This window comes from Ranitomeya variabilis, chromosome 2, assembly GCF_051348905.1.
Source record: "Ranitomeya variabilis isolate aRanVar5 chromosome 2, aRanVar5.hap1, whole genome shotgun sequence".
Taxonomy (NCBI): Eukaryota; Metazoa; Chordata; class Amphibia; order Anura; family Dendrobatidae; genus Ranitomeya; species Ranitomeya variabilis.
Window position 1 is genome coordinate 331017537 of NC_135233.1, and position 16104 is coordinate 331033640.

At 41.1% G+C, this 16104-nt stretch overlaps 1 protein-coding gene across 2 annotated transcripts in view; it reads right to left on the reverse strand.

Moving 5' to 3' along the window:
- Window positions 1–1370: 1370 nt before the first annotated feature.
- The window catches only part of HPRT1 (hypoxanthine phosphoribosyltransferase 1), a 71528-nt gene continuing 56794 nt past the window's right edge, over window positions 1371–16104 (reverse strand). For both annotated transcript variants that reach the window (XM_077285323.1, XM_077285324.1), the window contains exons 6-9: window positions 15123–15205; window positions 7747–7793; window positions 5363–5439; window positions 1371–4739 (exon numbers count right to left, since the gene is read on the reverse strand). In XM_077285323.1, the coding sequence (XP_077141438.1) occupies window positions 4692–4739; window positions 5363–5439; window positions 7747–7793; window positions 15123–15205 (255 nt within the window). In that variant the 3' untranslated portion in view covers window positions 1371–4691. The remainder of the gene's footprint in view (window positions 4740–5362; window positions 5440–7746; window positions 7794–15122; window positions 15206–16104) is intronic.

A 16104-nucleotide genomic window follows, 5' to 3' on the forward strand; every position in this document is an offset into this window, starting at 1 on the left:
AAAATGGCACTCCTTTCCTTCCGAGCTCTGCCATGCGCCCAAACAGTGGTTTACCCCCACATATGGGGTATCAGCGTACTCAGGACAAATTGTACAACAACTTTTGTGGTCCATTTTCTCCTGTTACCCTTGGTAAAATAAAACAAATTGGAGCTGAAATAAATTTTGTGTGAAAAAAAAGTTAAATGTTCATTTTTATTTAAACATTCCAAAAATTCCTGTGAAACACCTGAAGGGTTAATAAACTTCTTGAATGTGGTTTTGAGCACCTTGAGAAGTGCAGTTTTTAGAATGGTGTCACACTTGGGTATTTTCTATCATATAGACCCCTCAAAATGACTTCAAATGAGATGTGGTCCCTAAAAAAAAATGGTGTTGTAAAAATGAGAAATTTCTGGTCAACTTTTAACCCTTATAACTCCCTAACAAAAAAAAATTTTGGTTCCAAAATTGTGCTGATGTAAAGTAGACATGTGGGAAATGTTACTTATTAAGTATTTTGCGTGACATACCTCTGTGATTTAAGGGCATAAAAATTCAAAGTTGGAAAACTGCGACATTTTCAAAATTTTCGCCAAATTTCAATTTTTTTTTCACAAATAAACGCAAGTTATATCGAATAAATTTTACCACTATCATGAAGTACAATATCTCACGAGAAAACAAAGTCAGAATCGCCAAGATCCGTTAAAGCGTTCCAGAGTTATAACCTCATAAAGGGACAGTGGTCAGAATTGTAAAAATTGGCCCGGTCATTAATGCAAACCACCCTCGGGCCTTAAGGGGTTAAGATCTTGAATCCTTCTTCACGTACTGATAATGGAAGATGGACGTCAAAGGACCTGGACGTCAAAGGACCTGGACGTCAAAGGACCTGGACGCAGACCTTTGGATGGCTGGCAGGTAATTGATAAGTCTTCTCACCCTTCTGGTTCTTGGAGGCAAGCAGACCAGGGGTGTAGTGATGAGGACTAGACCACCTGTCCCTCTGTGTGGATGCCCCAAACACCCTTGATGTGTTGGGGTCCTGCCTGGTAGACACGAGTGGGTAATAGGGATGCAATCCCACACTGTGCTTCCGGTCTCTAGGGGAGAAAACAGAGTGAACCACTCTGGTCACCTAAAATCACAAGCTGAATCTGCAAAAAGGAACTTTTTTTTGCTTAGTGTCAGCAGCATCCACCAACAGCTTCCTGCCACCCCTCCCTCACCCCAATGAAAAGTTAGAGAATATATGGTAGTCTGCACTAGCCGCAAGGATAGGGCACAAGATGCTCAAAAACCACTTAACAGTTACATCTAACCAGCCCAATATTGTTCTTTTATCTGAATTCCAGCATCTTTCAAGTAAAAAAAAATAATACACAATCTGATTTTTTTTGGAGATTTTATTGTCATGGACAGCAGGATTACATAAATGAATTAAACAGCTATTTTGTAAATCAGACTGAATATTCTTCAAAAATCATTAAAAAAAATTAGAGTTCAGTCTGTATGAGGATAACATTTCCTACAAGCAGCTTATTCACAACCTTGCTCATGACAAAGATAAATACTTTCTTTAAATATATGTAAAAATAAAGAGAAAGCATACTGCTTTTACAACAGTTTGAAAACACTTTTTGCAATATCTCGATGACCCTTGTGATGAAACTTTATTTTATTCTTTTCAAAATACACAAATCTAAGTTTTTCTAGATTTGCTATATTTCTAAAAAGCAGAAAATTACAACTAAAATTCTTTATATATATAAAAAAATAAATTACACATTTAAAAAAAAAAAAGTCTACTTGAGGTCCATCATCATAAATCCTATACTTGAACACAGTGTACAGGTTGAAAAACAAAAAAAGTTATCAGTCCTTTACTCCTGCATCACTATCTGCTGAAGGTATTCAATTTAGACAGATATTAAGAGTAGGGCTACGTGCCCGTGGAAAATATTTATTTACTGCCACAGCCATACTGAGGGTGGTATTCACCGCTGCAAATATTCTAGCAAAAAAAGGTGCGGAGGAGCTGCAAATCTCACCCTTTGCGTTAGGCCCCTTTCACACAGCCGTATAATACTGGTGTCGGTGTTTTGGATCAGTGCGCCATCTGTTTTTTTCCCCGGTATGGCTTAAGAGAAATCAATTCCAAAGCTTCGCCTATACTTTGCAATGTTAAACACATACAGCACGAGTGCCATATGTATGCAGTACATGTTTTACATGGACCCATAGACTTGTATTGGCCCTTTGTCATCCTTGCGGCTGGGGAAAAAAAAAAATGGACATGTGAAGATCACCATAGGTTCTAATAGGTACGAGCGGATATGTGTCAACAGTACGTGTTAAACGGATGCCACATATACATGTGAAGGGAGCCTTGGGGGGGGGGGGGGGGTAATTCGCACCTATACGTGCAGCATAGTCATGCCGCAGGTATTACACACAGCTCTTGTAAATTTTACGCTAGAGATATCAATTGCTGCAGATTTGCTGACATTCCTTAATTATGCATTGCAAAATGCAACAGATTTTCTGCAAGCAAAGACGCAGTGGAAAATCCACTAAGTTTCACATGACCGGAAGCTTAGCATAAAGGTACATCCACACGACTCAGACATTATGCAGATTGTCTGAGTGAAAAATCCAGTGTATTACAATATCAGCATTGAGGGTGATGTTTTAAGGAAAATTGGCTGAAATATGTAGGATTTCATTCCATTTTGCAAGTTTGTAGCCTTCGCAATGCAAAGTAAGCGGCATTTCTACATCCAAATTAGCATAGTCTGGTGGTGAATTTTCCACTGATAAAATTCTCCATTATATATGACCCCTGAGGATGTACACTTAAAGAAGACAAACTTGAAAATATTGAGAGCAAATGACTACCGTATTTATGTTGGGCCACTTCTCCAGAGCCCTGAGTGGGGGGCACCTCTCCATAACATTCGGAGATTGTTGGGGCTCTCAGCAGTCAGACCTGCTGCCTTGTGGCCAAATTAACAAATCCATTTGACACATTTTATTCAAATACCCAATTGTTTCCATACGATGTCTCATTTTCCTTTGCTCATGTGGAACTTGGAAGCTGCGTTAAGACTCATTTCATAAAAATTGTCAAAGTTTTCCAGTTTGGAAACCCATTTTTGTATATTCAATTACAAGAGGTGTCCTATAAAGAATATGTATCACCTATCCACAGGATAAGTTATGAATGCATGATAAGCTGGAGGACTTGCTGCAGAGACGCCCACAGATGTGAAGAATGGGGGATTCTAAACCACCAGTGTGAATGAAGTGGGCATGTGTGAGAACCACCCATGCTATAGGCAGTAAGTAACAGGTGACTTTGGGACCCCGTTCTCATGATTGTTGGGAGTCTCGGCTGTTTTTTTTTTTTATCTCCCATGATGTGTTTTATAAATTCGCCCATTTTCTTGAGTGTCAATAAAGTGTCATTTATGTTAACAGAGAGTTTGTTGTGTGAAAGAATAGTGCCTATAAGCAAGTGCATTACTCTCAAAAAGCTATATACCTACTTGTATGTAAGGAGCAGTTACCCCAATCTAATCAAGTATACTCCACTAGAGACCTGTGAGATTACGTTCCTGGCCTGGACCATCTGATGTTGTATTTCCCATGACTCCATGAAAAAGAAACAAGGACCAATGAAACTAATATATTTCTCAGTAGACTTGTGCTGCATGGAGACGAGCAGACTGTAGCCGTTCAACAACGGATCATTTGCATGAACACAGTATGGTGGCTGAGTCATAGCCTGTTTAGAAAGGCCAACTGCACCTCCATGAGCAAAGAATGAGCTTTATAGATTATATGCACACAGATACTCATTGTTTTTGTCAGCACTAGTGAGGAGTTAACGTGCTGGGATAAGGTGTTATCTGATCATGCTCATGTGCTAACAGAGTGTCTTCGGTGTGCTTGAAAAAATGTTGGCATCCCTGTTGCTGCATGTCTCGCAGCTGTTCGACAGCCACAAAAGGGATTGTCTAACAAACAGGTAATCCCTGCATTTGCTGTGGCTGAAAAGCCGCGGGACATGCAGCTTCGGGGACTCGAACATATTTTTCGAGAACGCCGAAGACACTCTGCTAGCTCACGAGCATGATCACCTAACACCTTATCCGAGCACCTTCGCTTATCACTAGTCAGCACATGTGCTGCTGAAAATAATGATTTGTAAGCAAGCGTAAAAATCACTTCACACAGCAAAATAGGCTTTGCTTATTCATTGGGTGACTGGCAGTGTTTAGACAGGCCGATAATCAAGTATCCAGAGTTCATAAGAACAGCTTTTCACGATAGTCTGTGTAAATGAGACGGAAAAGAGTTATGTTTGCTACACCTAATGCCATTAATCAAGGCTACAAGCCTGATTGTAAGATATGGACAGATTTACCAATTTGCACTAGTCTTTACAACCCCCTGCGTGAAACTGTATTACTCATCAATGAAAGAAATGCAAATCTTACATATTCCAGAGATTGTGAACATCACATTATGCAGCATGGAGACACATTCATAGGCAATACATACTGAAGTGAAAGAGCGGATAAGGTATATTTGTTTTCATGCAGTGAGGCTTCTAATATGTGATGTGGATGATGTCTAGGAGCATGAGGTCAGGAAATCCATCCCAGCCTTAGGAGCGGACAACTGATTAATAATTCAAGTATCTTCTATGCCTTGTATTTCTCCTTCCCATCCTCGCTAATCACACAGATGTGCTGAAATAAACAGAATACAGTATGTCAGACCGGACCGGGCACTAGAAGAGGTAGATGCACAATATACATAAAGAGCAGCAAGATACTACGGCGTCCAAGAGATCTTCCGACACAAGTCTCCTACTACCCATACACAAACAATGAGGGAAATATACTTCTGTGACTATGCCCAACATTATGGATCTTGGTTTAGACCTATTATCTTATTAAAACACTGTTTGCAGTTCAGTTAAATGGAGTAAGCATCTTCATCGGGAGTGGTATAGCTTATTATCATTTTGCCAGGGGAAAAAAAAAAAAAAGGATAAAAAAAAAAAAAGGATAAAAAAAAAAAAAAAAGTAAAGCAAGGTTAGAGTATTTATCATCCAACATGAGCCACTGTGAAATCTGACCCAATGTCTTTACTTCCACTGCATGTTCCAAACCCTCCCCATTACAGCACTGACGAACAACCACTGCCCATCTTGCCTGGCACGATTCAGAAATGCCGATGGTGAGCGTGTATCCACAGAGCTAAGCGACTGCATAGTTGATGGAGTTACTGCTGGCGGACGGGTTGTGCACCTTTTATTTGCATTTTTTCCCTTAACTGCCTGCACTCTGAAAAGTGTAAAATACTCACGTTCAAGTCTCTAAAGTATTCATTGTAGTCTAACGCGTACCCCACAACAAACTTGTCTGGCACTTCAAATCCTACAACTGAAGAGTTACAAGAGTTAATGGTCTACATAGCTGAGGAACAGGTACAGAAAAAAAAATACAATAAAATTTATATCTATCTATCCATCCACATATATGTACGTACATACACACAATATATATATATATATTTGTATGTTTGGCAAGTGGCAACAAAAATTAATTATATATATATATATATATATATATATATATATATATATATATATATATATATATATATATATATATATATATATATATATATATATATATTAATATATATATATATATATATATATATATATATATATATATATATATATATATATATATATATATATATATATATAATTAATATATATATATATATATATATATATATATATATACACACTCACCGGCCACTTTATTAGGTACACCTGTCCAACTTCTTGTTAACACTTAATTTCTAATCAGCCAATCACATGGCGGCAACTCAGTGCATTTAGGCATGTAGACATGGTCAAGACAATCTCCTGCAGTTCAAACCGAGCATCAGTATGGGGAAGAAAGGTGATTTGAGTGCCTTTGAACGTGGCATGGTTGTTGGTGCCAGAAGGGCTGGTCTGAGTATTTCAGAAACTGCTGATCTACTGGGATTTTCACGCACAACCATCTCTAGGGTTTACAGAGAATGGTCCGAAAAAGAAAAAAAATCCAGTGAGCGGCAGTTCTGTGGGCGGAAATGCCTTGTTGATGCCAGAGGTCAGAGGAGAATGGGCAGACTGGTTCGAGCTGATAGAAAGGCAACAGTGACTCAAATCGCCACCCGTTACAACCAAGGTAGGCCTAAGAGCATCTCTGAACGCACAGTGCGTCGAACTTTGAGGCAGATGGGCTACAGCAGCAGAAGACCACACCGGGTACCACTCCTTTCAGCTAAGAACAGGAATCTGAGGCTACAATTTGCACAAGCTCATCGAAATTGGACAGTAGAAGATTGGAAAAACGTTGCTTGGTCTGATGAGTCTCGATTTCTGCTGCGACATTCGGATGGTAGGGTCAGAATTTGGCGTAAACAACATGAAAGCATGGATCCATCCTGCCTTGTATGGAGCATCTTTGGGATGTGCAGCCGACAAATCTGCGGCAACTGTGTGATGCCATCATGTCAATATGGACCAAAATCTCTGAGGAATGCTTCCAGCACCTTGTTGAATTGAGGCAGTTCTGAAGGCAAAAGGGGGTCCAACCCGTTACTAGCATGGTGTACCTAATAAAGTGGCCGGTGAGTGTATATATTTTTATATATATATATATATATATATGTACACACATCACCATTTTTGGATTAGTTACTGCTCTGTGTATAGAGCACAGCGGCTGTAACTGTGCCCCCTGCCCTGACTGACAGTAGCTCAGCAATTGAGCCAGCTTTCCTTTTTTTTTAATCTATTACTGTATTTTTTAGTTCCTTTAGGAGAACTGAACATGTGATCATCTGATCACTTATACTAGCAATTAAATCATGGAGGCGGCCTTTAAGCGCGTGGATTAGTGTATACCCTGGATCATGATCTGAAAAATGCAGCTGTCAGATCAGAGACTGACATCGGCATTTAAAAGATTAACAAACATAATAAAAAAATTAAAAAAAAAAAAAGAGTGCAATGCTCATCTCCTTTTGCCGCCGAGGCAGATGTTGGCTGTGTAACACAGCCGTCAATTACAGAGAGTGATGCAGGCTCATCTCCTGATCTGATGTCCAATGTCGAGATGTGGTTGAAAGACTGATATTGCTAAGCTTTCTTCTTCCTCTCAATTTTGACTACAACATGGATATTCTCCCACCCAAAGAAACACACTTGGGAGTAAAAAAAAAAAACCCCAAAATGTCTCTGCTGGAACCAGTATTTTTGCCCGTGAAAGTGGAAGGCGTTTTAGTTACATTCAATCACAATTTCATAGACATGATGTATTTACAGCAATGAACTCCTGAGAGACCTATCAGTGGGGTAAGTGAGAGTAGTGTATACTTGTCCCAGCCTCTCCTGCTCATCACTGATATATCAGACTCTAAGCAGCTGGGAAAATGCTGGGGCCAGCGAACCGCCCTGCAATAGCCATTAATGGAGTATTACATGTCGTCTATGTAACATACAGATGGACCAGGTTCTCCACACCTCAGCTTTAGCAGATATGGCTGTTCCACTCTATATTTATATGAGCCAATAGATCATATGGAAAGGAACTTGTGAGTAGAACCAAGCCCTGTGTCACCATTACAGATTGTCATACCCAAGTCAGTTTCCCCATTAATGTACCATACAGTGCAAGGCTACTTACAATCAGGCCGATAACCAACACTTCGGGGAGTTCTCTTCACAAGCAAACTGCAAAAATAAATTAAATTCATTAAAATGCATCCAACTTTTTACAATAGATCCTGAAATCTAAATAATAACACAGGAAATGATTTACTAAATTTGTACCTTTTCACAGAGCAGTAAGATATCAATATATGCAGAACGGCCAGACCTGTATGTGTGAGTAAAGCACAGATATGCAATTCTCTCTATGCTGTCAGCATGGTCCCAACTATTATCTCTGTGCACCGGTACACGTGTGCCATGTCTTCTACATTTACTACAAGGGTGCGCCTCCTGCTGGTGGCTGCCATAAGTGTCAAATATTTTATATTTATTAAAAATAAGTTTTCCAGGAGCATCCAAAATTACACTAGAGGTGGAAAACGGTATAAAAGAAACATTACTTCCCCCGATAATTGCCTGGGCACTGCACCTGTGCCTCCAGCCATCTTTTTACTTACCTGCAGCAATCCCGGTCGTGTAGGTAGCTTGTACACTAATCAGTCAGTGCTTTACATGCACCAGTCACATGGATATACTGCACATAACCATATGTGGGGTGTAAATCGACTGATGGGGTGCACCAGAGCATCCAGAGATTTATCAGGCAAGTAATAGGTATTTTATACCATTTTGCCTGCTCACCAAACACTTATTTTAAAGAGTAACAGTTGTTTTAATTTTTCTTTTGGAAATTAATAGTACAATAAGCAATTTTGTTAATATATTTTTTCAGAGGAATCCACTCTTTTCTCCTTCTGGATTGACATTTCAATTCACAGGTAAAATCTGTGTTCCGTGTGTAAATTTTACCATTACTGAGATAAGAGATGACAGTCGCTGCTCATGAAGTTCTATGAAGAGGGCAGGGGTGCGGAGCTGGATGCAGGCACACACATTCTGCTGCAAGTTTTCCAGAACCGACCATTAGGACTCGTTCAGACATCAGTGATTTTTCATCACTGTTTATATGCCCACACCAGGAGCATCTCCAAAACACAGAACACATGTTAATCTTTCAATTCTAGTTCTTCTCTATGTTCCACTCCTGGTTTTAGCGTACAAACACTGAAGAAAAATCATTGCTGTCTGAATGAGCCCTTACACTTTAACCCCTCTGTGACCTTTGACGTACTATCCCGTCGAGGTGACCTGGGCCTATCTGACCCTTGACGGGATAGTACGTCATAGCCGATCGGCCGCGCTCACGGGGGGAGCGCGGCCGATCGCGGCCGGGTGTCGGCTGCATATCGCAGCTGACATCCGGCACTATGTGCCAGGAGCGGTCACGGACCGCCCCCGGCACATTAACCCCCGGCACACCGCGATCAAACATGATCGCGATGTGCCGGCGATGCAGGGAAGCATCGCGCAGGGAGAGGGCTCCCTGCGGGCTTCCCTGAGCCCCCCGCAGCAACGCGATGTGATCGCGTTGCTGCGAGGGTCTTACCTCCCTCCCTGCCTGCTCCAGACCCGGATCCAAGATGGCCGCGGATCCGGGTCCTGCAGGGAGGGAGGTGGCTTCACAGAAGCCTGCTCAGAGCAGGCACTGTGAAGCAGCCTGCACTTCAATCAGATCGGTGAGCTGTCAGAGTGCTATGCAAACTGGCAGATCACCGATCTGTATTGTCCCCCCCTGGGGCAAAGTAAAAAAGTAAAAAAAAAAATTTCCAAATGTGTAAAAAAAAATAAAAAAAAATATTCCAAAATAATGAAAAAAAAAAAAAAATATATTATTCCCATAAATACATTTCTTTATCTAAATTAAAAAAAAAAAACAATAAAAGTACACATATTTAGTATCGCCACGTCCGTAACGACCCAACCTATAAAACTGCCACACTAGTTAACCCCTTCAGTAAACACCGTAAGAAAAAAAAAAAAAAAAACGAGGCAAAAAACAACGCTTTATTACCATACCGCCGAACAAAAAGTGGAATAACACGCGATCAAAAAGACTGATATAAATATCCATGGTACCGCTGAAAACGTCATCTTGTCCCGCAAAAAACAAGCCGCCATACAGCATCATCAGCAAAAAAATAAAAAAGTTATAGTCCTGAGAATAAAGCGATACCAAAATAATTATTTTTTCTATAAAATAGCTTTTATCGTATAAAAGCGCCAAAACATAAAAAAATGATATAAATGAGGTATCGCTGTAATCGTACTGACCCGACGAATAAAACTGCTTTATCAATTTTACCAAACCCGGAACGGTATAAACGCCTCTCCCAAAAGAAATTCATGAATAGCTGGTTTTTGGTCATTCTGCCTCACAAAAATCGGAATAAAAAGCGATCAAAAACGGTCACGTGTCCGAAAATTTTACCAATAAAAACGTCAACTCGTCCCGCAAAAAACAAGACCTCACATGACTCTGTGGAGCAAATGTGGAAAAATTATAGGTCTCAAAATGTGGAGACGCAAAAACTTTTTTGCTATAAAAAGCGTCGCTGGTTTCACACTTGCGTTTTTGTCTGCAGCGTTTTTTGCACAAAAAAACGCATGCGTTTTTTCCCTATATTTAACATTGAAAACGCATGCGGTTTTTTTGTACGCGTTTGGTCACGTTTTCAAACGCATGCGGTTTTTTTCTGCATGCGTTCATTTTCAGAAATACAACCTGCAGTATTTTCTTGCGTTTTTAAGCACATGCGTTTGTTTGCGTTAAAAACGCATGCATTTTTATCGAAAAAAACAGAAAACACACTGAAAAGCCACCCACCACCATCAAGGTGATAGAGATCCTAACCCTAACTCTACCCCTAACCTCACCCCTAACCGTTTAATGAACATTTTCTGACAGTCATAGTGCCACGTATTTCAGTGCCACGTATTTCAGTGCCATGTATTTCAGTGCCACGTATCACGTATTTCAGTGCCACGTGTTTCAGTGCCACGTATTTCAGTGCCACGTATCACGTATTTCAGTGCCACATATTTTAGTACCACGTATTTCAGTTGCACGTATTTCAGTTGCACGTATTTCAGTGCCACGTATTTCAGTGCCACGTATTTCAGTGCCACGTATTTAAGTGCCACGTATCACGTATTTCAGTGCCACGTATTTCAGTGCCACGTATTTCAGTGCCACGTATTTCAGTGCCACGTATTTCAGTGCCACGTATTTCAGTGCCACGTATTTCAGTGCCACGTATTTCAGTGCCACGTATTTCAGTGCCACATATCACATATTTCAGTGCCACTTATTTCAGTGCCACGTATTTCAGTGCCACGTATTTCAGTGCCACGTATTTCAGTGCCACGTATTTCAGTGCCACGTGTTTCAGTGCCACGTATTTAAGTGCCACGTATCACGTATTTCAGTGCCACGTATTTCAGTGCCACGTATTTCAGTGCCACGTATTTCAGTGCCACGTGTTTCAGTGCCACGTATTTAAGTGCCACGTATCACGTATTTCAGTGCCACGTATTTCAGTGCCACGTATTTCAGTGCCACGTATTTCAGTGCCACGTATTTCAGTCACGTTTAGGGTTAGGGGTAGGGTTAGGGCTAGGGTTGGAGGTAAAGTTAGGGTTGGGGCTAAAGTTAGGGTTGGGGCTAAAGTTAGGGTTAGGGTTTGGATTACATTTACGTTTGGATTAGGGTTGGGATTAGAATTATGGGTGTGTCAGGGCTAGGGGTGTGGTTAGGGTTACCGTTGGGATTAGGGTTAGGGGTGTGTTTGGGTTAGGGTTTCAGGTAGAATTGGGGGGTTTCCACTGTCCAGGCACATCAGGGGCTCTCCAAGCGCGACATGGCGTCCAATCTCAATTCCAGCCAATTCTGCGTTGAAAAAGTAAAACAGTGCTCCTTCCCTTCTGAGCTCTCCCGTGCGCCCAAAAAGGGGTTTACCCCAACATATGTGTTATCAGCGTACTCGGGACAAATTGAACAACAACTTCTGGGGTCCAAGTTCTCTTGTTATCCTTAGGAAAATAAAAATTTGGGGGGCTAAAAATCATTTTTGTGGGAAAAAAAAGATGTTTTATTTTCACGGCTCTGCATTATAAACTGTAGTGAAACACTTGGGGGTTCAAAGTTCTCACAACACATCTAGATAAGTTCCTTGGGAGGTCTAGTTTCCAATATGGGGTCACTTGTGGGGGGTTTGTACTGTTTGGGTACATCAGGGGCTCTGCAAATGCAACGTGACGCCTGCAGACCAATCCATTTAAGTCTGCATTCCAAATGGCGCTCCTTCCCTTCCGAGCTCTGTCATGTGCCCAAACAGTGGTTCCCCCCGACATATGGGGTATCAGCGTACTCAGGACAAATTGGACAACAACTTTTGGGGTCTAATTTATCCTGTTACCCTTGTGAAAATACAAAACTGGGGGCTAAAAAATCATTTTTGTGAAAAAAAAAAAGGAATTTTTATTTTCACGGCTTTGCGCTATAAACTTTAGTGAAACACTTGAGGGTTCAAAGTTCTCAAAACACATCTAGATAAGTTCCTTGGGAGGTCTAGTTTCCAATATGGGGTCACTTGTGGGGGGTTTGTACTGTTTGGGTACATCAGGGGCTCTGCAAATGCAACGTGACGGCTGCTGACCAATCCATTTAAGTCTGCATTCCAAATGGCGCTCCTTCCCTTCCGAGCTCTGTCATGCGCCCAAACAGTGGTTCCCCCCCACATATGGGGTATCAGCGTACTCAGGACTAATTGGAAAACAAATTTTGGGGTCCAATTTATTCTGTTACCCTTGTAAAAATACAAAGCTGGGGGCTAAAAAATCATTTTTGAGAAAAAAAAAAAAAATTATTTTCACGGCTCTGCGTTATAATCTGTAGTGAAACACTTGGGGGTTCAAAGCTCTCAAAACACATCTAGATAAGTTCCTTAGGGGGTCTACTTTCCAAAATGGTGTCACTTGTAGGGAGTTTCAATGTTTAGGCACATCAGGGGCTCTCCAAACGCAACATGGCGTCCCATCTCAATTCCAGTCAATTTTGCATTGAAAAGTCAAATGGCGCTCCTTCCCTTCCAAGCTCTGCCATGCGCCCAAACAATGGTTTACACCCACATATGGGGTATCAGCGTACTCAGGACAAATTGCACAACATTTTTTGGGGTCCAATTTCTTCTCTTACCCTTGGGAAAATAAAAAATTGGGGGCGAAAAGATCATTTTTGTGAAAAAATATGATTTTTTATTTTTACGGCTCTGCATTATAAACTTCTGTGAAGCACTTGGTGGGTCAAAGTGCTCACCACACATCTAGATAAGTTCCTTAGGGGGTCTACTTTCCAAAATGGTGTCACTTGTAGGGAGTTTCAATGTTTAGGCACATCAGGGGCTCTCCAAACGCAACATGGCGTCCCATCTCAATTCCAGTCAATTTTGCATTGAAAAGTCAAATGGCGCTCCTTCCCTTCCAAGCTCTGCCATGCGCCCAAACAATGGTTTACACCCACATATGGGGTATCAGCGTACTCAGGACAAATTGCACAACATTTTTTGGGGTCCAATTTCTTCTCTTACCCTTGGGAAAATAAAAAATTGGGGGCGAAAAGATCATTTTTGTGAAAAAATATGATTTTTTATTTTTACGGCTCTGCATTATAAACTTCTGTGAAGCACTTGGTGGGTCAAAGTGCTCACCACACATCTAGATAAGTTCCTTAGGGGGTCTACTTTCCAAAATGGTGTCACTTGTAGGGAGTTTCAATGTTTAGGCACATCAGGGGCTCTCCAAACGCAACATGGCGTCCCATCTCAATTCCAGTCAATTTTGCATTGAAAAGTCAAATGGCGCTCCTTCCCTTCCAAGCTCTGCCATGCGCCTAAACAATGGTTTACACCCACATATGGGGTATCATCGTACTCAGGACAAATTGTACAACAACTTTGGGGGTCCATTTTCTCCTGTTACCCTTGGTAAAATAAAACAAATTGGAGCTGAAATAAATTTTGTGTGAAAAAAAGTTAAATGTTCATTTTTATTTAAACATTCCAAAAATTCCTGTGAAACACCTGAAGGGTTAATAAACTTCTTGAATGTGGTTTTGAGCACCTTGAGGGGTGCAGTTTTTAGAATGGTGTCACACTTGAGTATTTTCGATCATATAGACCCCTCAAAATGACTTCAAATGAGATGTGGTCCCTAAAAAAAAATGGTGTTGTAAAAATGAGAAATTGCTGGTCAACTTTTAACCCTTATAACTCCGTCACAAAAAAAAATTTTGGTTCCAAAATTGTACTGATGTAAAGTAGACATGTGGGAAATGTTACTTATTAAGTATTTTGCGTGACATATGTCTGTGATTTAAGGGCACAAAAATTCAAAGTTGGAAAATTGCAAAATTTTCAAAATTTTCGCCAAATTTCCATTTTTTTCACAAATAAACGCAAGTTATATCGAATAAATTTTACCTTTAACATGAAGTACAATATGTCACGAGAAAACAATGTCAGAATCGCCAAGATCCGTCAAAGCGTTCCAGAGTTATAGCCTCATAAAGGGACAGTGGTCAGAATTGTAAAAATTGGCCCGGTCATTAACGTGCAAACCACCCTTGGGGGTGAAGGGGTTAAAAAGAGGTATTCTCAAATTGGAAGTGATCCCCCTATTCATGAGATAGAATTTTCAGATCAGTGGAGGTCTGACTGCTGGGAACCCCTCCGATCTCAAGAAACAGGACTCTGAAGAGCCCCGAGTGAATGGTACCCAATTATGCACAGTGTCACGTCATTAATTCCTATGGATGTGCCAATGATTAGGCGAGTGTAGCATGCTAGACTTTCTCCAGTGGTCTCATTAAGAATAGATGGAGCGACGCTCTGTTTACATGGGGCTCTCCAGAGCTCCGGTTCTAGGGATTGGTGAGGTCAGACCCCCAGTGATCAGGAATTTATCCCCTATTCCACAGTTAGGGGATAACTTCCAAACTTGAAAATGCCACCTTCAATAAAAAATTTACTTGAAGTGTAACTGTCATTTCATAATTTTTATGTTAAGGCGCTGCATAGGGTTACTGATCAACGTGCGTTTTATTCCCGAGACCCCCACAGCTCCTGCTTGAGCTGAGCGCACAGAACAATGTACAGTCCAATAGTCCAGGTTCGCACAGATCGGTGTTTGGACCCATAGCCTATTGAATCAGTTCACCGCTCATGCATGTTTCGACTGATCGATGGGGGTCTCAAGATTCAGACCTCCACTAGTCAGCAACACTATGCAGCACCTGTAATTTATAGAAAACATTTACAAAGTTACAGCTACATGTTAATGAGTTATCATTACTGCAGAAAATAATTTTCAGGAGCGTTGCACTTTTACATGTAATATCGGCACAAGCAATGACGACTATTATCCATCAGTCCGGGGCGCTCTGCTCATTGTTACCTGGCTACTTTAACCATCTTGGGATTGTACTTCTGCAGCATTGCCAGTAATGTCTTCATGGTCTTTCCCGTATCAATGATGTCCTTAAAGAACCATAAAAAAGAAAAAAAAAAAAAAAGTATATCACCTTGTCAAATAATCTTTATCCATCCAATACGTTCACGTTTGTACATCACTTGTACTTTTTGAAGCGTGAAGTTTTGCCGACAGCACATTATTATATGCCTGAGCACTTGCTACTTTCTCACATGACCTGGCTTGGTGATATCATGAAAATATTCACAGAAAATTATTCATAGATCTTATAGATGCTTTATTATTAATAAATAATTTGTTAATTTCAAAAGTTCCAAAGATAGGGTATAGGTGGCCCAGAAAGTGCCACAACCCCTTTATTTGGAAATAAAGGGAATTTGCCTTGTTAGGCTACGTTCACATTTGCGTTGTGCGCCGCAGCGTCGGCGCCGCAACGCACAACGCAAATAAAAACGCAGCAAAACGCATGCACAACGCTGCGTTTTGCGCCGCATGCGTCGTTTTTTTCATTGAATTTGGACGCAGCAAAAATGCAACTTGCTGCGTCCTCTGCGCACCGACGCGGGCGCCGCAGCGACGCAAAACGCAAGTGCGCCGCATGTCCATGCGCCCCCATGTTAAATATAGGGGCGCATGACGCATGCGGCGCCGCTGCGGCGCCCGACGCTGCGGCGAGGACCGCAAATGTGAACGTAGCCTTACTAGTGATGAGTGAATGTGCTCGGATAAGTTCTCATTTACATTGCCCGACTATTGGGAAAAGTTGTTCTTATGAACTCTTGCCTAACAAACAGACAATCCCTGCATGTGCTGAGTCTGTCTAACAGTCACGAGACAGGCAAGCGCAGGGACTTTAACATATTTTTCGAAGTCACTAAGCACACGAGCATACTCATATAACACCTTATCCGAGCACGGTCGCTCATTACAACTTGCTACTTGTGTC